This window comes from Macaca mulatta, chromosome X, assembly GCF_049350105.2.
Source record: "Macaca mulatta isolate MMU2019108-1 chromosome X, T2T-MMU8v2.0, whole genome shotgun sequence".
NCBI classification, from domain to species: Eukaryota; Metazoa; Chordata; class Mammalia; order Primates; family Cercopithecidae; genus Macaca; species Macaca mulatta.
This window is the reverse complement of record NC_133426.1, coordinates 124,509,830-124,531,795: the sequence shown is the minus strand read 5'-3', so window position 1 is coordinate 124,531,795 and position 21,966 is coordinate 124,509,830. Positions and strand designations below refer to the sequence as shown.

The 21,966-nt window shown below is 36.5% G+C and overlaps 1 protein-coding gene across 14 annotated transcripts in view; it reads left to right on the top strand.

Annotated features, from left to right (window-relative positions):
• KLHL13 (kelch like family member 13) overlaps positions 1–21,966 on the top strand; it is a 424,794-nt gene that overhangs the window by 277,526 nt on the left and 125,302 nt on the right. For 3 of the 14 annotated variants that reach the window (XM_077989507.1, XM_077989497.1, XM_028842460.2), the window contains exon 2: positions 19,865–20,074. The exons of 9 other annotated variants lie outside the window; for them this stretch is intronic. Coding sequence is in view for 4 of the 5 variants with exons in the window: in XM_077989497.1 (XP_077845623.1) it covers positions 19,967–20,074 (108 nt within the window). In the remaining variant the exon portion in view is untranslated. Of the gene's footprint in view, positions 1–4,209; positions 4,268–19,864; positions 20,075–21,966 lie in introns of all 14 variants that reach the window. 2 more of the 14 variants (XM_077989500.1, XM_077989498.1) reach the window with 1 other exon arrangement.

Here is a 21,966-nt window from a genome sequence, read left to right as displayed (position 1 = left end):
CCGTTTTTTTTTTTAATCTAAAATGAGGATAATAATACTTTCTTCTCTGGGTTGTTGTGAAGATTTGGTAAATAATGTAAAGTGTCTGGTACATAGAAGAATTCTATAAATAATACTTCTTTTTTCATCTGCTTCCATTTTTAGGTGTACTTTGCATTTCCAAAAATGATGTAATGGCATACTTGTTAGATGGACATTTATTGTGGGGATTTCAGGCTGCCTGATTGGTGGATGAGGGAGAGATTTGCGGGTCATAGGGCTTTTTCAATACCTTTATACTCAATAATGTACATATAACACTTTACAAAGTCATAGTACCTCACATCCAGGTGTACGTGATGCACAAGGATTACCCTCATTGTGCCTCAAGAGATATTATTGTAACCTTTGTTTTGCTTACATAACTTCCTTTAAGACACAGTATACCTGTCCTCTGTGAATATGCGGAGATAAGCATTCTTCCTCTGTATTCCATAGTGTCATAGCACACATACCTTCAGTCGTAGCATTTATATGCTCCGTTATGTCTGTTTTCTCCATGAGACTGAGCTCTTTGAATGTGGTGACTGTTCCTCGTTCATCTTTATATTCCTAACGTTCTGCACAGTGCCTGATTCTTTGTAGATGTGCCATATTACATATTACCAGCATTTATGAGTAATGCTAAGTGCTAGATGCTGTCTCTGTCTCTGTTTTACAGACAGTAGTTAAGTGCTCACGGTAACACAGTTCAGTGGTAGAGCTAGAATTGAACACCATGATAGCTTAATTGCAGGGTCCATGCTCTTAACCATTATAGTATAATGTCTCTTCCCTGAGAATAGAAGTTTCATCATCTAGTATATTTTAGGTCAGTGTAGCCCCGAGAGAGAGTTTGGAGCATTTAATTGGTAGGACCGAGAACCCGAAGCACACTTTACCTGGAGGCAAGTTGGGGGTGTGTGTGTGCATGTCCTGATGCTTGGAAAAGATGTTATACTCTGCTATATTATTTGTACTACTGGTATTGAAGGTTTAGATAAAGTTTGTGTCTCCAAAATGCATTTTCTTCATTAAAAATATATTTCTGTAGTGATAGAGAGTGAAATTTCCTTGTAAGCCCCCAAATCGCTTAAAATGGATGTCATCATGGACTGTGCTCCCTTATACATTGATAGCAGGGTTAAGGTGATTGATGTAACTTTAGGGAATTTGCTATATTTGTAGTGAAAACAGCATGAGAAGAAAAGTGAAGATGCTACTCGTAACAGTTAAAACTTCAGATTTCTTAAATGCTTAGGAGATGAACTGTTCCAGAATTTTGTTTTATTGTATTTTTATTTACAACTGATTTTATCTCCTTAACATCAATGTATTTTTCATTTCCAATACTTTGGTTAAATTTTTACCTGCTGACTCATGGCTGTCATTACAGCTCTTACAGTAAAGTGTTTTAGAGATGCTGTAGGATCTGTTGAGACTTGTAGAACTATTTGCTTCTACAACATATGATCCCAGATTGTTGTACTCTTCTGATGTTCCTTGAACAGCTTTTGCATTTTCTTCTGTCATGCCTCAGTGTGTCTTCCTTCAGCTCTTTCTCTCCTTCTTCTGATTTTTTGCATGATCAAAACCAGTTGGCCAAAGAGGTTTAGAATTGTACGTGAAGGACTAAGGGGTGTGTCAGTTACTAACATGAATGTGCATTTGTGCTTGAGCTTTGTGATATCTATTCTGTCTCTGAGGCCTCTTTTTTACTTGTTTCTTTACTGTCTTTTGAAGAGATGAAGTTACTGCAAAATTGTTTCATTCTAGACATTATATTATAAAATACTGTCAATTTTCATTCTGTCTATTAAAAGGGATAGTGTGGCTTAATAGTCAGAAGCTCAGGTACTTTTCCAGTAGATTGTTTTAGTGACATTTTGTAATTGATTATTATTGGAAAGTAAAATTCTTTCTGCCTTAATGAAAGAAATTGTGCTTTAATTTATCCTGTTTAAAAGGAAAAGTCAACAAATATTTTGGGTGATAAATTCATGACCAGCATTCATTTGGACACCTTGCATAACTGAACTGTAGTTATTGACCCAGAAGAAGTAATACCTCATCAAGATAGCAAAGGATTATAATTTTTTTTAAAGATCAAGACACTAGCCATGGATTTAAGAGTAGAGAACTATTAAAGTACTTGGTGTTTAGGAACTCTGAGAGGAGCTGTAGAATGAAATAAAAGAGAGCGTAATAGGAAGGTGGAAGCTGATAAAGACAGAGCACTAAATTAGTGTGGTATACTTTTTGTGTAAGAGAAATAAAAATGATGGGGAGAGTAGGGGAAGGGATTTCTGGAGGTATTACTCTGTAGTTTCATGTTTAGAAGGCAAATCAAAACTGTTAATAGACTGTTGACTTTGAGCTGCAATTATTGACATCAGTATGAGAAACAGTGGGCTGACATCAGAATTTAAAGGGCTAAGTTGGTAACTATGTAATGGAGAGGCTTTAAAATCAGACAGTTCTGGGTTAGATTCCTGGCGTCATCACTTCTGGCTATTTTGATATTGGACAACTTCATGTTTTCTAAAAAGCGTAGAAAACGTGTACCAGTGCCTCTCTCTCTTTATATTCATCATTTTGGCAGGTTACTGGAAGATGACTGTTTGGGCCTAAAGGAAGCTGTCCAGTTTTAAATTGCTGTTGTTGCTGTATATCCTTACATATAATTTATTGTCAGGTATATGATTTGCAAATATTTTCTCCTATTCAGTAGGAGTTTTTACTTTTTTTTTTTTTTTTTGAGATAGAGTCTCGCTCTGTTGTTCAGGCTGGAGTGCAGTGGCACAATCTTGGCTCGTTGCAAACTCTGCCTCCCGGGTTCATGCCATTCTCCTGCCTCAGCCTCCTGAGTGGCTGGGACTACAGGTACCCCCCACCACACCTGGCTAATTATTATTATTTTTTTGTATTTTTAGTAGAGGTGGGGTTTCACTGTGTTAGCCAGGATGGTCTTGCTCTCCTGACGTCGTGATCCACCTGCCTCGGCCTCCCAAAGTGCTGGGATTACAGGTGTGAGCCACCACGCCCAGCTGATTTTTCACATTTTTGATAATATCCAGTGATGCACAAGTTTTACATTTTGATTAAGTCCAAATTATCTATTGTTGCTCATGCTTTTGGTGTCTTGTCTAAAAATCCTTTGCCAAATGCGAGGTCATAAAAATTTGTTTTTATCTGAGAGTTTTAGCTCTAACAGTTTTTTGATCCATTTTAGTTAAGATTTGTATATAGTATATACAAATGTATATGTATATGGTGTATACCTCATTCTTTTGCATGTGACTATCCAGTTGTGCCAGCACCATATGTTGAAGAGACTTTCCTCTCCTCATTGAATGATCTTGAAACACTTATGGAAAATAGTTAACTGTAGACACATGGCTTTATTTCTGGACTCTCGATTCTGTTCCATTGATCTATCCTTGTGCCAACACCACACTGTTTTGATTACCACTGCTTTATAGTAAGTTTTGAAATTGGGAAGTGTGAGTCCTCCAGGCTTGTTCTGCTGTGATTACACTTAAAGATAAACCTTTGCTGAAAAAAAAAGTCCCAAGGAAAGGGACAAAGTACAGTGTGGTTTTGACAGGGGAAGAAATATTCTGGGAGGCTGTAGCTGAGATAGATACATTTAAGTGCTTGGAGGCTGATAATAAAGAAATGAATAAAAAAGTAAAATATATTGAACACCTATTATATGTCAGCTGTTCATATATTCTCACAACAAACTTGAGGAAGTGGGTATTGGCTCCCCGTTTTTACCTAGCAATATTCTGAAAATGAAGTAATTTGCTTGTGCAGCTAGAAGGTGACAACTGAACTTATGTCATTAAGCTTCTACAGGCCTATTACCATGCTGCCTTGATAATTAAACTACCTGAATAAATGTATCAACCAGGGTCTAATCAAGAGAAAGAAATCACATGAGTTATTTGAACAAAGAGAATTTAATATAAATAATTATTTTATAAGTATATTATCTACTGTAAATTAATTCAAAGGGTAAAAAGGTAATTTTTTTTTACCCAGGACAGCTAAGGCTTTGCTGTCCAATACAATAGCCACTAGCTACGTGTGGCTTTTGAGTACTTAAATATGACTTTTATAATTAGCTAGTCAGTTTCTACAAAGAAGTCAGTTGAGAGTCTGATGAGGATTGTGTTAAATCTGCAGGTCACTCTGGGGAGTATTACCATCTTAACAATATCAAGGCTTCCAATCCATGAACATGGTATGTTTTCCCATTTATTTAGATCTTATTTTGTTTTTCAGCAATGTTTTATAGTTCCCAGAATATAAATTTTGTACTTTCTCTGCTAAAATTGTTTCTGAGTATTTTATATTTATATTGATGGAATTGTTTTAAATTTCATTTTCAGATTATTTATTGCACATGTATAGAAATAAAATTTATTTTTCTGTATATTGATCTTGTATCCCACAACTTTGCTGGACTCATTTTTTTAGTTCTAATAGTCTTCCATCAATTCTGTAGGATTTTCTACATACAAGCTCATGTCATCTGCTCTAAAAAAATAAAGTAAAAATTGTTTTATTTCCTCCTTTCCAATATGGGTGCCTTTTTTTCTTTGAAAAAATTATTTCCCTGAGTTTTCCAAGATGAATTTCATTTCCTTTTCTTGGCTAATTGCCCTGGCTAGAGCTTCTAGCACAATGTTGAATAGAGGCAGTGAGAGCAGACATCCTTGTTTTGTTCCTGATTTTAGGGGGCAAGCATCTAATGTTTTATCATCAAGTATAGTGTTGGTTGTAGATTTTTAAAAATATTACATTAAATTATTATTCATCTTTCTTCTTAGAGCTGAGGGTCTTGCTGTGTTGGCCAGGCTGGTCTCAGACTCCTGGGCTCAAGTAATCCTCCTGCCTCAGCCTCCTGAGTTGCTGGGATTTCAGATATGAGCCACTATGCCTAGCATATTCATCTTTATTACTGAATTTCTTTTGCAACCCCTTAAATTTCTGTGGTTGAGGTGAGACCCTCACTTATTTTACATCAGTTTTGGCCCTGTGGTTATAGAAGATTTGGAGGAAATTGTAAAAAGTCCTAAAGATTCTGAATTCAGGTTGTTTTGCAAGTGTCTTTACATTCTATATCTGTTTTAAAGAAACCAAATCTGTAAGTGACAGTTCATGCATTCATCATGGTAGTGAGGTTAATTTATGAAATAAGATGCCATGCCAAGATTTAATTAACAGGCATTTGTGCAAATCAAAAGCCTTAGTTCTATATCAAATGATAAAGTAAACCATATCCTACTTTAACATTTTTTATCTATTGTTGAACTGTGGGTCTGAATGTGTTCCATAAGATGGCTTCTACTGTGGCTATGAAGATTGTGGAAAAGATAGAGCTACCTACACTTCCCTTTATGCCTTCTGTTATTTTCTTAAATTTGCTAAAAATATTTGTTATGGATCCAGAAAAACTGTTACCTTTATCCAGACCTGCATGCTGTACTCCCTTGAATCCCTTGCACAGTAAACGTAGAGTGACCTAATTTGGTAACATGGTGATTTCTGCTGGAAATATTTGTATCTGAAATGCTGCTTTCTAAGGAGTTCTGACTGGTGATTTGCCAGTTTTTTTTTTTAACCATATTTGAAAATCACTTATTAAAAAGAGTTAAAACTTTAGTAAATTGACTATATGAATTTTATCAGAACAGGTTTTAATTGTTTTACATTTAATTGACTTGTGGCTTTTGATTGAATAGGATGTTAAACAGTGTTGTACCTATTTAGAAGGAAATGCTTTGTCTTTTTAATGTAATATTGAGGAATATGATAAACTCTTAAGGAGACAGTTTATAATTTAATACAGTACTCACAATATTTCTAAGACTGACTGTGATATGTAAATTGGAGTGGACCTTAAAGAGGGTTCTTAATTCATATTAGTCTATGTCATTTCAGCAAATGATTAATACTTATTTTTTAAGAAATGCAATAATAAACTTGTCATTGCTGAAGAAATACTTTTATGTCTTCTTGTTGTTATTTAGATGTTGCTTAGTGTTTAGAGCACGGACTTTAGATTTCAGCTATAGATTCACTCAAAAACCAGAATCCTTCAGCTTAAAGATCTCTTGTACAAAGAAAGCAAAATGATGTGTTTTTCTTTTACTATACTTGAAGAATGTCATGTTATAAAAATGCTGCTCACATCTAGATTTGAAGAGTTACTTAGAACTTAATCATATTTTATTATATTAGAGATAATAGGCATTTTTGTTTTAAGATAGTTTGTGAATCTCATTTTGCTTGGATAAACAGCTTTCTGATAAGGTGGTTACTGTAATATAAAAGCACTTAAGCATTTTACCCTTTGGAACATGGAGGACAAATTGAATTATAGCCTGTTAGCATGGAGATGAGGAAAAAAAGAAACAACTTGCACCTGCTTGCTTAAACGCATCCCAAATTGAAAGCCACTTAACACATGAAGCCATTTAATTTTCCCTATAAAATACTCAACAGTTTTTTATCTTCCCTCAATTTATCTATAGACTTCCACTTAAAATCTTTTGTAAGTGTTTTTCTTCTTTCTCCATTGTCTTTTTCTTGTTTGTAATTTATTGTGGGAGAAATAGGATTTTGCATGATAACTAGGACCCTGAGAGGTGTTTTATGTTCTATGGTTTCAGATTTTCTCTTGGTTTCTCTCTCTCTCTCTCTCTCTCTCTCTCTCTCACACACACACACACACACACACAAATTGAGATTGGACATCTTTTCTTATGCTTATTCTTTTTGTTGCCATTCTTCTGTGAAAGGCTTGTTGAAATATTTGCTCACAGAGTTGCTCACCTTTGTTTCATTATGTTTTTAGACTGTTTTATGTATGATGAATATTAAACCTTTGCCTATGTTGCAGATCTCCTTGCTTCCAACCTCACACCCTCCTGCCTTTTGTTAATTATGTTTATGGCATTTTGTACCATATAGAATTGCAACGTTTTTTAACCAACAAACTTAAAAATTATTTTCTTTATGGTCTCTAAGTTTTGTGTCAGCCCTTAGAAAGATTTTGTGACTCATTAAAAAACTAAAAAAAAAAAAAAAAAAAAAATTCTCCTCTATCTTCCACTAGTTTTTTTTTTTCTTTTTTCTTTTTTTTTCTTTTCTTTTCTTTTCTTGAGATGGCGTCTTGCTCTGTTGCCCTGACTGGAGTGCAGTGGTGCGATCTTGGGTCACTGCAACATCCACCTCCTGGGTTCAAGCAATTCTGCCTCAGCCTCTTGAGTAGCTGGGATTACAGGTGTGCGCCAACAGGCCCAGCTAATTTTTTGTATATTTTTTTTTTTTAGTAGAGACGGGGTTTACCATGTTGGCCAGGCTGGTCTCAAACTCCTGACCTCGTGATCTGCCCACCTTGGTCTCCCAAAGTGCTGGGATTACAGGCGTGAGCCACTGTGCCCGGCCTCTATTACTTTTACAATTTTACTTTTTCATATTTCAATATTTAATCTATCTGGAACATATGGTATAGATAGGATTTTAATCTCCTCTCCCTAGCATAGCCAATTTTCCCTAAAGTGTTTTTTGAGAAGTTTTATCTTCCTACTGATTTCAACTGCCACATTCATGATATAGTTAATAACCATATGTATTTTGATCTATTTTTAGATTCTGTTCTGTTCATTCCTCTGTCTGTTCCCACACTAGTACCACACTGTAATAGTTACTATATTTCTTTTACTACATTTTAATATCCACTGGAAAAAGTTTTCTTGCCTCTGCCTCCCCAACCACCCTGTTGTAAGTATGTTTATGGCTTATTTTTCTTTTTTAAGCTTATTAGACAATTTTTATGTGTTCAGTTCTCCCAATCAACTATAGATTCAATGTACAAAATATCCACCTTCTCCACAAAAAATCTGACTCTTTTGGAAATTTGATTGAAATTATATTGAATTTATATATTAAATTTGAGGGAAGTTTGCATCTTTATGATTTTGAGTTTGTCTGTTCCTGGATATGGTGGGTGTGTGTGTGTATGTGCACGTGAGCGCATGTGTTTCCATTTATTCAGGGTCATTTATTATTTTATGTGCTTCAGTAAAATTTTATTTTTCTATTTATTTATTTATGAGACAGAGTCTCACTCTGTCACCCAGGATGGAGTGCAGTGGCGCGATCTCGGCTCACTGCAAGCTCTGCCTCCGGGTTCACACCATTTTCCTGCCTCAGCCTCCCAAGTAGCTGGGACTACAGGCGCCTGTCACCACACCTGGCTAACTTTTTTTGTATTTTTAGTCAATACGGGGTTTCACCGTGTTAGCCAGGATGGTCTCGATCTCCTGACCTCGTGATCTGCCCGCCTCAGCCTCCCAAAGTGCTGGGATTACAGGTGTGAGCTACCGCGCCCAGCCAAAAATTTTATTTTTCATATGTCTTTCATGCATCTTTTAAAGCATATTTGTAATTTTTTTTTTTTTTTTTACAAACTTTGCTGCTCTCAGGTAGATGATATTTTTTTCCAGTACTTTTAGAATAAGATATTGGTGGAATATAAGAAATCCTTGTTTTCATGGACCTGACATTCTTGTAATGGGCCTCTCATTGTGCTAGTTTTTCAGTTGATTCTTTTGCATTTTCCATAAACCTTATGTTATCTATAAATCATTAATTTTTAGACAATCATTTATGATCCTGCAGCAGCAACATTCCTCAGGAACTTGTTAGCAATGCAAATTCTCTAGACCGATCCCACAGGAACTGAAGGAGAAACTCTTTACAGCAATTTGTGCTTCACATGTCTCCAAACTCTGATGTATGCTCAAGTTTGGAGACCACTGATGTAAACAATAATTTTATGCTGTCTTGCTTATATTTTCATTTCTCACTTTTTTAAAAAAATTGCAAGATGTGTGTGTATCAGGGCTCAATGGATTACATAGAATGAGCACTGACTGAATAGGCTGAGACACATCGCTATCATCCATGGGTAAGATGGGAGGGGAATGATGAGACATGAATTATTCCTTAATTTCTTAATTCCTTAATTAAGTGAATAAGGAAAAAGTAAATCAGAGAGAGAGAGAAAGAAATTAAGTATACAATTTAGGGTGAGGATTTTAGTGGTTGACAGAGGGAAATCTGATTCAAAGTAAGATCACTCCTATAGATAAGTAAGAATTGTAACATGATGAAATTGCAAGAAATAAAGACAGCTAATCCTAAGCCTGGCATTTAATATTTAATGAATGTTTGTAAGATGAAGTTCAGTCTTTGCAATATGAGGGTCACAACCATTAGAAAATCATATAGAATTGCATTAATAGAAGGATAATACTTTCAATATTGGCAAAAAAGCCAATTGCAATGATGAGTCAAATGATACCATGAGCCAACAATATACCTCAAAGGCATTCCTAAAGCCTATTATGAATGACAACATGAGAAGGGACTACCAGGGGATCTTGTCAGGAAAGGAGGCCAGGTGTGGTGGCTCATGCCCATAATCCCAACACTTTGGGAGGCCGAGACAGGAGGATTGCTTGAGGCCAAGAGTTTGAGACAAGCCTGAGCAATATAGTGAAACTCTACTATCTAAAAAGAAAAAAAAGGAAAAATAAAGAAAAGACAGGAGGAATGATATTAAGCAGTGGAACTGCATGGTGTATGGTGTATACCTATAGCTGACAGAAAGTAAAATGATAGTGACCGCATGGTGGTGACATGGGCAGATTGCTTTAGTGACTATAACAGGGAAGCTGAAATTGTTGAAAAGAGTGTGTCAGCCACTCTGGCACTTGGCCAGGAAAAGGGAGAAACTTAAGAAACATGGGAATCCGGTCTTTTTGGTAGGAGTTTAGACCTAAAAGTAGCTGTGGACATACCTCTCTGGACCCCCTAGTTGTAGCATAAGATGCTGGTCAAGGGGAAACCAGGCAGGCTGATCATGTACTTAAAATGAGTGTTCTGAAGTAGGCTTTAGCTGCAACCTTTAGTATAGTGCAACTGTTATTTTGTTAGGGGTGCATATGTGGGAGCATACCAGATAGACCTATCAATTTTTAGATTTACTGTAGTGAAAAATCACCACCCAATGCAACAGTTAGTGCTCAGGTATTTTAGGATAAGACCTCTTTAGTGCCACAGGTGGGAGGGGAGTATAAGCTAAATGATTCTATGATCTAACACTCTGGGACATTTAAAAAAATCAACTTTTGTCTAACAAACTATTTTTTAAAGAACACAATTCTGTTAGTTAAACTTCAGATTTTGCATTTTCAAGATGATTTTGAATTTTTGTGATGCTGCTATATATAACTTAATTTAGAGGAGTGCAATTATGTACAGTTTTTGTAGATTTTGCAGTTTTTTGATTTTGTCATGTTTAGCATTTTTCACTAATCCTTTCTGTCAGCTTTCTTTTCTTACCACAGTACTTATCAAAATTTTATTTGAAGACAGAGTGCTAGAGAAACTCCTAAAAATTTTTTAATATAGCATCAGTTTAATTCATAAGTGAGACTTACCTTATGTAGTGTGAAATTGGCTAAGGATATCTCAAATCTGATTATTTTAAAGCTATTGGATTTTGGACAGAGTAGGAAAGAATGATACAGTGGGTTTTAATTAAATGCTAGGTCATAAACTGGAATCTTTATTTGAAATATTATCTAAGATAGGTGCTTGAGAAATATTAGATTTGTGAGTTACTTAAATACTTATGAATAAAATTGCTTGAACTTATGCAAGATATCTCAACTACCATAAGCAGTTTTGTCAGTTTTATTTCTGGTGAGCTATATTGAATATTTTAAGGGCAAAACTACAATTAGGTCTTTGGCAGGTATGTGCTCTGAGTAATGATTAGTTTCCCTTTTATTCATGAGGGTGTCATGGCCAGGGGAAAGTGTGCATTTTTAATTACAACACTTGTCTGGTTATATTTTTGTTCTGTCTGGTTTTATTTCTTTGAAAGCTCTTAAAAAAAATGTTGGCCTTTCTATGTCATATCCTGTCTGCTCACCTACAGAGTCCCGACTTTAGGGCAGAAATAATATTTTCTACTTTTTGTTTCTTCTTTATTAGAAAATTCCAAACATGCAGAAAAGTACAATATAACAGTTGCCCATGTAGCCACCATGTAGCTGTGTAAAAATCTCAAAATTTCGCCATTTTTGTTTTAGATCCTCAACAAAAAAGATACAGGTGAAGCTCCTAGAGTATCCTTCCACATTTACATTTTCCTACTTTCCTCTCCTGGGGGAACTACTGTCCAAAATTTGGTATTTATCATTTCCGTTATTATTTTTGTCCTTTTTCTATATCTGTGTGTATGTATGTGTGTGTGTGTGTATGTATATGTATATGTGTGTACATGTGTGTACTTGAACTTCTTCAGTTTACATTTTTGTCTAATGTAATGCTATTCAGATTTACCTGCTCTAGTATCTCCCATTTTGAAAACAAAATAAAACAAAACATTAACTACTTGTGCATTATGTCTCATCCAACTGCCACCCATTTCTCTACTCTCTATTAAAGGAACACTCCTTGTAAGAGTTGCATGTACTTGTTTTCTCTCTCCCTTCCTAATTCTTAAACTCACACTAATCAACTCATCTCCATCACTCCACACAACCCAGTCTTAACAAGGTCTCCAGTTGTCTCTATGTTACTACACTAAGTTGTCACTTCTCACTTCCTTACTTAATCTCTCAGCAGCATCTGACACACTTGCTTACTCTTTTCTTCATATAACACCTTATTTTGTCTTCTGGGTTACCACACCTTCTTGGTTTCCCTTCTAGCCCATGGCCTCTCCTTACTCTTTTTACCAGATCCTTTTTATATTTTTATTTCAAAATAGATTGAGCAAAAAAGTACAGGATGAAAAGTAAACATCCCTCCCATCTCATATTCCTTCTCACAAATAAAGGCTATAAACAGGCTTTATGTGTTGTGCTTGTGCATGCACATGTGAGTGAATTCATAGGTGAAAACAGTGCCTTAATTAAAATAGCATTTATTTGTTTCTTATTTCTATTATGGTTGGTGCAAAAATAATTGCGGTTTATGTTATAAACAGTAATTGCAGTTTTAATGGCAAAAACCGCAATAACTTTCGCACCAACCTAATATTGTCTTTATATGTGCTTCTTGCTTATATTATTTCCTTACCTTATGACTATATTTTATTGTTTTCACTAATTTTGTGTAAGTTAAAATTATTAGCCCTTTGTTGCCTGTCATGTGTGTTATGAATTATTTTTCCTAGTTTATCAGTTGCCTGAGGGCCTTGGCATATTTGAAGTACAGAGTTTTAATTTTTTTCTGTGGTCAGATTGAATAGTATGTTATGATTTCTGATATTCAGGTGCTGCTTGCCTTCTTCACTGCATGATTAGAAATAATTTCACTTAGGTTTTCTCTTGGTACTCTTTCAGCTTCATTTTGTTACCTCTAAATTTTGATCCTTCTGGAATGTATTTCAGGGCAACAAGTGAAATAGTGGATAACCTCTGCTTTTTTAAAAAATAAACACAACCAAATGGCTACCCAGTTGTCCTGAAATCACTTATTCAATCATCCCCCCTGTTCTCTTACTTGTTTGAAAGGCCATCTTTACCCCAGAGTAATTACCTGCTATATTTGTGTTTCTCACAAGATTTTGAAATTATTTATTTATTTCTGTTTTATTTTTCAAGTCACTGCAAAAGGTTCTCCCCACTGATATTGAAACTGCTCTTGGTAAAGGTCACCACTCATAATTGTTAAATCAAGTAGATGTATCTTACTTGGTCTTGAATTTGTGGAATGCTCTTGAACTACTCTTCTTTTTTAGCTTTTATCTCACAATTCTCATAGTTTTCCTCCTACCATTCTCTCTGTTTTCCTTACTAGTTTGTCTTCTTCCATTTCTTTGGGATTCCACTTTCTCATGGTGAATATACTCATTTTTGGCTTTTTATTTATTTATAATTTTTGTGGGCACATAGTTGGTATATATATTTATGGGATACATGAGCTGTTTAGATACAGACATGCAATGGGAAATAAGCACATCATGGAGAATGGGGTGTCCATCCCCTCAAGCATTTATCCTTTGAGTTACAAACAATCTAATTATACTCTTTACGTTATTTTAAAATGTACAATTAAGTTGTTATTAACTATAGTTGCTCCTGTTGTGCTATTAAATAGTGGATCTTATTCATTCTATCTAACTGTAGTTTTGTACCCATTAACCATCCCCACTCCTCCCTACCCAACTACCATTCCCAGCCTCTGGTAGCCATCATTCTACCATCTGTCTCCATGAGTTCAATCATTTTAATTTTTAGCTCCCACAAATAAGTGAGAACATGTGAAGTTTGTCTTTTTGTGTCTGGCTTATTTCACTTAACACAATGTCCTCCAGTTCCATCCATGTTGTTGCAATTGACAAGATCACATTCTTTTTGTAGTTAAATAGTACTCCACTGTGTATATGTACTACATTTTCTTTATCCATTCATCTGTTGATGGATACTTAGGTTGCTTCCAAATCTTGGCTATTGAATAGTGTTTCAATAAACATAGGATTACAGATACCTCTTTGATACATAGAGTTTCTTTCTTTGGGGTTTGTAATTAGCAGTGGGATTGCTGGATGATATGGTAGCTCTATTTTTAGTTTTTTGAGGAATTGCCAAACTGTTCTCCATAGTAGTGGTACTAATGTACCAACAGTGGAGAAGGGTTTCCTTTTATCCACATCCTCGCCAGCATTAGTTATTGTGTCTTTTGGATAAAAGCCATTTTAACTGAAATGAGATGATATCTCAGTGTAGTTTTTATTTTTATTTTTACTTTTTGGAGACAGAGTCTCATTCTGCTGCCCAAGCTGGAGTGCAGTGGCTCAATCTCAGCTCACTGCAATCTCTGCCTCCCGGGTTCAGGGAATTCTCTTGTCAGCTTCCTGAGTAGCTGGGATTACAGGCATGCGCCACCACGCCCAGCTAAGTTTTTTTGTATTTTTAGTAGACATGGGTTTTCATCATGTTGGCCAGCTGGCCTCAAACTCCTCACCTCAAGTGATCCACCAGCCTCAGCCTCCCAAAGTGCTGGGATTACAGGCGTGAACCATCATGCTTGGCCCTCAGTGTAGTTTTGATTTGCATTTCTCTGATGATCAATCATATCAGTCACCTTTTTATTGGCCTGTTTGCCATATGTATGTCTTCTTTTGAGAAATGTCTATTTAGATATTTTGCCCATTTCCTTTTCTTTCTTTCTTTCTTTCTTTCTTTCTTTCTTTCTTTCTTTCTTTCTTTCTTTCTTTCTTTCTTTCTTTCTTTCTTTCTCTCTCTCTCTCTCTTTTCTTTTCTTTTCTTTTCTTTTCTTTTCTTTTCTTTTCTTTTCTTTTCTTTTCTTTTCTTTTCTTTTCTTTTCTTTTGATGGAGTCTCGTTCCGCCTCCTGGGTTCACACCATTCTCCTGCTTCAGCCTCCCCAGTAGCTGGGACTACAGGCACCCGCCACCACACCTGGCTAATTTTTTTGTATTTTTAGTAGAGATGGGGTTTCACCATGTTAGCCAGGATGGTCTCAATCTCCTGACCTCGTGATCTGCCTGCCTTGGCCTCTCAAAGTGCTGGGATTACAGGCGTGAGCAACCACACCCAGCCTATTTTGCCCATTTCTTAATTGGATTATTTAGATTTTTTTTCTATAGAGTTGCTGAGCTCCTTACATATTCTGGTTATTAATCACTTGTCAGATGGATGGTTTGCATGTGGGAAAAATAGATGCAAATTATCCATCTATCATTGTCTCTTCATTTTGTTGATTGTTTTCTTTGCTATGCAGAAGCTTTTTGACTCGATGTGATCCCATTTGTCCATTTTTGCTTTGGTTGTCTGTGCTTGTTGGGTATTGATCAAGAAATCTTTGCCTAGACCAATGTTCTGGAGTCTTTCTCCAATGTTTTCTTTTAGAAGTTTCATAGTTTTTGATTTTTGTATATGGTGAGAGATAGGGGTCTAGTTTCATTTTTCTGCATATGGATACCCAGTTTTCTCAGCATGATTTATTGAAAAGACTGTCCTTTCCCTAATGGATATTCTTGGCACCTTTGTAAAAAATGAGTTCATTGTAGATGTATGGATTTATTTCTGGGTTCTCTATTCTGTTCCATTGGTCTATGTGTCTTTTCTTATTCCAGCACCATGCTGTTTTGGTTACTGTAGCTCTAGAGTATAATTTGAGGTGAGGTAATGTGATTCTTCTCGTTTTCCTTTTTTTTTGCTTCAGGGTAACTTTGGCAATTCTGGTCTTTTGTGGTTCTTATTAATTTTAGGATTATTATTTCTATTTCTGTGAAGAATATCATTGGTATTTTGATAGGGATTACATTGAATCTGTAAATGACATTGGGTAGTATGGACATTTTAGCAATATTGATTCCTCCAATCCATGAAGATGAAATATCTTTCCATTTTGTTGTGTCCTCTTCAATTTTTCATCAGTGTTTTATAGTTTTCATTGTAGAGATCTTTAATGTCTTTGGTTAATTCTTAGGCATTTTCCTTTATATGTGGCTATTGTAAATGGGATTACTTTCTTGTTTTCTTTTTCAGATTGTTCACTTTGACATATAGAAATGCTACTGATTTTTATGTTAATTTTGTATCCTGCAGCTTTACTGAATTTATCAGTTCTAATAGTTTTTGGGTGGAGCCTTTAGGTTTCTTCAAATATTAAGATCATGTTATCTGCAATCGAGGATAATTTGATTTCTTCCTTTCCATTTTGTAAGCCTTTATTTCTTTCTCTTGTCTGGTTGCTCTATCTAGGACTTCCTGTACTATGTTGAATAACAATGGTGAAAGTGGGCATCCATATTTTGTTCCAGATCTTAGAAGAAAGTCTTTTAGTTTTCCCCATTCAATATGATACTAGCTGTGGGTCTGACATAAACAGCCTTTATTGTGGTGAGGCGTATTCCTTGTATACCCAGGTTTTTGAGGGTTTTCTTTTTATCATGAAGCGATGTTGGATTTTATCAAATACATTTGATTATCAATTGAAATGATCATAAGGTTTTTGTCCTTCCTTCTATTGATATTATATACCACATTGATTGATTTATGTATGTTGAACCATCCTTGCATCCCTGGGGTAAAACTCATTTGATCTTGATGACTGGTCTTTTTAATGTGTTGTTGAATTCAGTTTGCTAATATTTTATGGAGGACTTTTGCCTCAATGTTCATCAGATATATTGGGCCATATAGTTTTCTTTCTGTGATGTGTCCTTGTTTGGTTTTGGTATCAGGACAATGCTGGCCTTGTAGAATGAGTTTTGAAGTATTCATTCCTCCTCCATTATTTGGAATAGTTTGAGTAGGATTGGCATTATTTCTTCTGGAAATGTGTTTGGTAAAATTCATCAGAGAAGCCATCTGATCCTGTACTTTCCTGTGCTGGGAGACACTTTATTACACTTTCAATCTCATTACTTGTTATTGGTCTGTTCAGGTTTTGGATTTTTTCATGGGTCAGTCACTAGGTTGTATATGTCTAGAAATTTATTAATTTATTCTCAGTTTTCCAATTTATTGTCATGTATTTGCTCGTAGTAGCCAGTAATGATCCTTTGAATTTCTGCAGTATCAGTTGTAATGTCTCCTTTTTCTTCTTTGATTTTCTTTATTTGGGTCTTCATTTTTCTTTCTGGTTCGGGGTTTGTCAGTTTTGTTTCTCTTTTCAAAAAACCAACTTTTCATTTCGTTGATCTTTTGTATTTTTTTCATTTCAATGTCATTTATTTCTGCTCTGATCTTTATGATTTCTCTTCTTCTACTAAGTTTGGGTTTGGTTTGCTTTTTTCTAGTTCTCTAAGATGCACTGTTAGGTTGTTTATTAGGAGTTTTATATCTTTTTGATGTAGGCACTTATAACTATAAACTCTCCTTTTAGTACTGCTTTCACTGTATCTTACAGGTTTTGTATGTTTTTACATTATCATTTGTTTCAAGAATTTTTTGAATTTGCTTCTTAATTTCTTTTTATAAAATCTGCCATGAGAGAACACCTTCTTAATTTCTTCATTGACCCACTGATCATTCAGGAGCATATATTTTAATTTTCATGTGTTTGTAGAGTTTCCAAAACTTCTCTTGTTATTGATTTCTAGTTATATTCTATTGTGGTCAGAGAAGATGCTTGATGTAACTTCAGTTTTTTTGAATGTTTTAAAACTTGTTTTGTGACCCAACATATGGCCTGTCCTTGAGAGTGATCCATATGCTGAGGAGAAGAATGTGTATTCTGTGCTGGTGGATGAAATGTTCTGTAAATTTCTATTAGTTCCATTTGTTCTATAGTGCAGATTAAGTCCAATGTTTCTTAGTTGATTTTTCAGTCTGGGTGATATGTTCAATGCTGAAAATGGGTTATTGAAGTCTCCAGCTCTGATTGTATTGGCGTCTATCGCTCTCTTTAGGTCTAATATTTACTTTATATGCCTAGGTGCTCCAGTGTTGGGTGCATATATATTTATAATTTTATATCCTCTTGCTGACTTGACCCCTTTATCAATATAAAATGCCATTTTTTCTCTTTATAGTTTTTGTCTTGAAATATGTTTCGTGATATAAATATAACTATCCTTGCTCTTTTTTGGTTTCCATTTGCATGGAATATCTTTTTCCATTCCCTTATTTTCAAACTAAGTATGTCTCTACAGGTTATGTGTACTCTTTGTAGGCAACAGATCTTTGGGTCTTGTTTTTGAAAACTATTCAGCCAATCTATGTCTTTTGACTGTAGGATTTAGTTGTGTAGATTCAATGTTGTAAAGACTTACTCCAGCCATTTTGTTATTTGTTTTCTGGTTGTTTTATGGTCTTCTCTTCCTCCTTTCCTTCCCTCCTGTCTTCCTTTAGTGAAAATAATTTTCTCTGGTTGTATATGTTAATTTTTTATATATCTGATATATGTTTTTTGATATGAGGTTACCATGAGACTTTCAAATAATATCTTATAACTCATTAAACTGTTGACAGCTTAATACTGATTGTGTAAATACTCAAACAAATAAGCAAAGAGAAAACCAGAGAAAACCAATAAAACTCTACACTTTAACTTCTTCCCCTAGCTTTTAAACTTTTTGTTGTCTCTTTCTTTTCCTTTTGAGACAGCGTCTCACTCTGTCATCCAGGCTGGAGTGCAGTGGTGTGATCTCGGCTCACTGTAGCCTTGAGACCTCCTGGCCTCAAGTGATCCACCCACCTCAACCTCCCTAGTAGCTGGAACTATAGGCATGCGCCACCATGCCTGGCTAGTTTTTGTATTTTTTGTAGAGACAGGGTTTTGCCATGTTGCCCAGACTGGTCTTGAACTCCTGGGTGCAAGTGATCCACCCACCTTGGCCCCCCAAAGTACTGGGACTACAGGCATGAGCCATTGTGCCTGGCCTGATGTTTCTATTTATATCTTGTTATACTGTTTATGCTGTGAAAAGTTGTAATTATATTTCACTGTGTTATAATATTCTGTGTTTTTCAGTGTGCTTATCATTACCAGTAAGTTTTGTACTTTCTGAAGATTTTGTCTTGCTCAATAATATCCTTTTCTTTCAGATTGAGGAACTCCCTTTAGCATTTCTTCTAGGACAGATCTGGTGTTGATGAAATTCCACAGCATTTGTTTGTCAAGGAAGGTCTTTGTTTCTCCTTCATGTTTGAAAGATATTTTTGCCAGATATACTATTCTAGGGTAAAAGATTTTTTTTCCTGCAACACTTTAAATATGTCATGTCACTCTCTCCTGGCCTATAAGGTTTCCACTGAAAAGACTGCTGACAGATGTATGGGAGCTCCATTGTATGTTATTTGTTTCTTTTCTCTTGCTGCTTCAGGATCCTTTCTTTGTCCTTTACCTTTGGGAGTTTGATTATTAAATGCCTTGAAGTAGTCTTCTTTGAGCTAAATCTGCTTGATGTTCTGTAACCTTCTTATACTTGAATATTTATATCTTTCTCTAGGTTTGGGAAGTTCCCTGTTATTATCCTTTTGAATAAACTTTCTATCCTCATTTCTCTTTCTACCACTTCTTTAAGGCCAATAACTCCCTGATTTGCCCTTTTGAGACTATTTTTCTAGCTATTGTAGGTATACTTTATTCTTTTTTATTTTTTCTTTGGTTTCTCTATTTTCGAATAACCTATATTCAAGCTCACTAATTCTTTCTTCTCTTTTATCAGTTCTACTGTTGAGAGACTCTGACTCATTCTTCAGTATGGCATTTGTATTTTTCAGCTCTTGTCTGATAAGATTCCGAATTCTTTCTCTGTGTTATCTTTAATTTCATTGAGGTTCATCAAAACAGCTATTTTGAATTCTCCATCTGAAATGTGACATATCCCTGTCTCTCTAAGACTGGTCTCTGGTGCCTCATTTAGTTTGTTTGGTGAGGTCATATTTCCTGGGTGGTCTCAATGTTTGTAGATTTTCGTTGGTGTTTGGGCGTTGAAGAGTTATGTATTTATTGTAATCTTTGCAGTGTGGACTTGTTTTTACTCGTCCTTCTTGGGAAGGCTTTCCAGGTATTTAAAGGGAAATGGGTGTTGTGATCTAAGCCTTTGGTCACTGTGGCTATATTTTCATTAGTGGGCATCCCAAGCCTAGCAATGCTGTGGCTCTTGCAAACTCTTGGAGATACTGCCTTGGTTGTTTTTGCTACGATCCAGAAGAATTCTATGGATTACCAGGCAGAGACTCTTGTTCTCTTCCTCTAATTTCTCCCAAACAAATGGAGTCTCTCTCTCTCAATCTCTCTCTTTCTCTCTCTCTTTTCTGAATTGTTTAGAGCAGAGGGAGAAGTGACACCAGAACCTCTATGGCAACCACCACTGGAACTGCACTGGGTCCCACCTGATGCTAGCACAGCCCTAGGTCTTGCCCAAAGCTCATGGTAACCACTTCCTGGCTACTGCTTATGTTCATTCAAGGCCCAAGTGCTCTACAATCAGCATGTGGTGAATCCAGCAGCCAGGCTTGTGTCTTTCCCTTCAGCATGGTGAGTTCTCCCTGGCCCTGGGTGTGTCCAGAGATCCTGTCTAGGAGTTAAGGCCTAGAGTCGGAAACCTTAGGAATCTTAACTGGTGCTCTGTTCTACTGTTACTGAGCTGGCACTCAAGTTGAAAGACAAAGTCCTTCCCACTTTTCCCACTCCTTTCCTGAAGCAGAGGAGCCACTCCTTGTAATTATATTTCACTGTGTTATAGGAGCCTTTTCTTACCCCACGGCTGCAATTAGTACTATCTAGCTACCAGTGATGTTCACTCAAGACCCAAGTGCTCCTCAGTCAGCTTGTGGTAAATGCTGCCTGTCCTGAGTCTTTCTCTTCAGGGCAGTGGGCTCCCCTCTGGCCAGGGCAGGTCCAGAAATACCGTCCAGGAGTCAAGGCCTGGAATTGGGGACTGTAGGAGCCTGCTTGGTCCTTTACCCCACTGTGGTCTCTCCATATAGCTACCACATCTAGGAATGTTCTGGGTCACACGTGAAGCCAGCATGGCTCTGAGTCTCACCCAAAACCCACAGTGAGTATTGCCTCGCCACCACTGCTGACTTTTCAGGGCCCAAGGGCCCTTTAATCAGCAGATGATGAATCCTGCTTGGGACTGGATCCTTCCCTTCAAGTCAGCAGGTTTCCTTTTTGCTCAGGGTGTCTGTAGAAATGTCATCTGGGAACTAGGGCCTGGAATGGGGGCTTCAGAACTGTGCCTACTGCCCTAGCCTACTGTAGGTAAGCTAGTATCCAAGTTGCAAGACAAAATCATCTCTTTCCCGTCTGTCCTCAAGTGGAAGGAAGGAGTCTCTCCCGTAGCTGTGAACTGTGCTGCCTGGGGTTATGGGAGGACTGATGCAAGCACTCCCTTGGGTGCACCAGCTTGTATCTCACTGGGTCATGTACACCCCACATCCACTGGCTTTGAGCCCAGCACAACACCAGGACTTGCCTAGGAATTGCAGTCCTAGTGACCTGGACTGCCTTCTCAGTTTATTTAGAATGCCAGAGTGCTTTAGCCCATGGTAGCAGGGCTTGATGGAACTCAGGTTCTAATCACTGGGATAAGCAATTTATCTCTTCCTATGCCTGGTCTAAATGCTCCCTCCATGGTTGTTGGCTGAGTTTTTCCCCTTGTTGCTTACTACTCTGACAGGGTAGCACTGAGTTCCCAAGGAAAGTCCCACCATTACTGCAGTCTCTCTCCTCTAGTGCACAGATTTTCCCTCTGCACAATGTGGCCACGCCACTGCCAGGGGATGGAGGGCGGAGTGGTGTAGGTGATTACAGGCTGCATATCCTACCATCTTCAGGGCCTCTTTCCTTAATATGATGTTAAAACAAGGTATTGTGATCATTCACCTGATTTTTGGTTGTTATGAAAGTTCTTTTAGGTGTAAATAGTTCAATTTCATCTTCCTACAGGAGGGATGATCACTTGAGGCTTCTATTCAGCCATCTTGCTCTGACTGCCTTCACTTGAGTAACATTTCCCAATCTCATCACTTCCCTTGTTACTTAATTGGCTAAATATTCCTACATTGACACTTCTAGTTCCAATCTAAATCTAGATGTAATCTTTTCAATTTTCTGTTAGACACTGTTTGGTGTGTCCTATGGTACATAAATGTGTGTATATCAGACGATTGTTCTCCTTTTTGCAATATTTTTCCTGATTGTCTATGTGCTACCTCACTTGATATCTTCATCCTCATCCCAGTTATTTAAACAGATTTTGTGATTTTGTTTATGATATCCCTATCCCTGTAATATCTATTCATGATCTTTTAGTCAATCAGTCCTAGTTCACTCTGGCTATTCCCATAGACCTTGTCTGGGCTCTTATCTCAGTTCTTGACTCTAGAAGAACTTTCTTAACTGATCTCTAGATATCTAGTCTA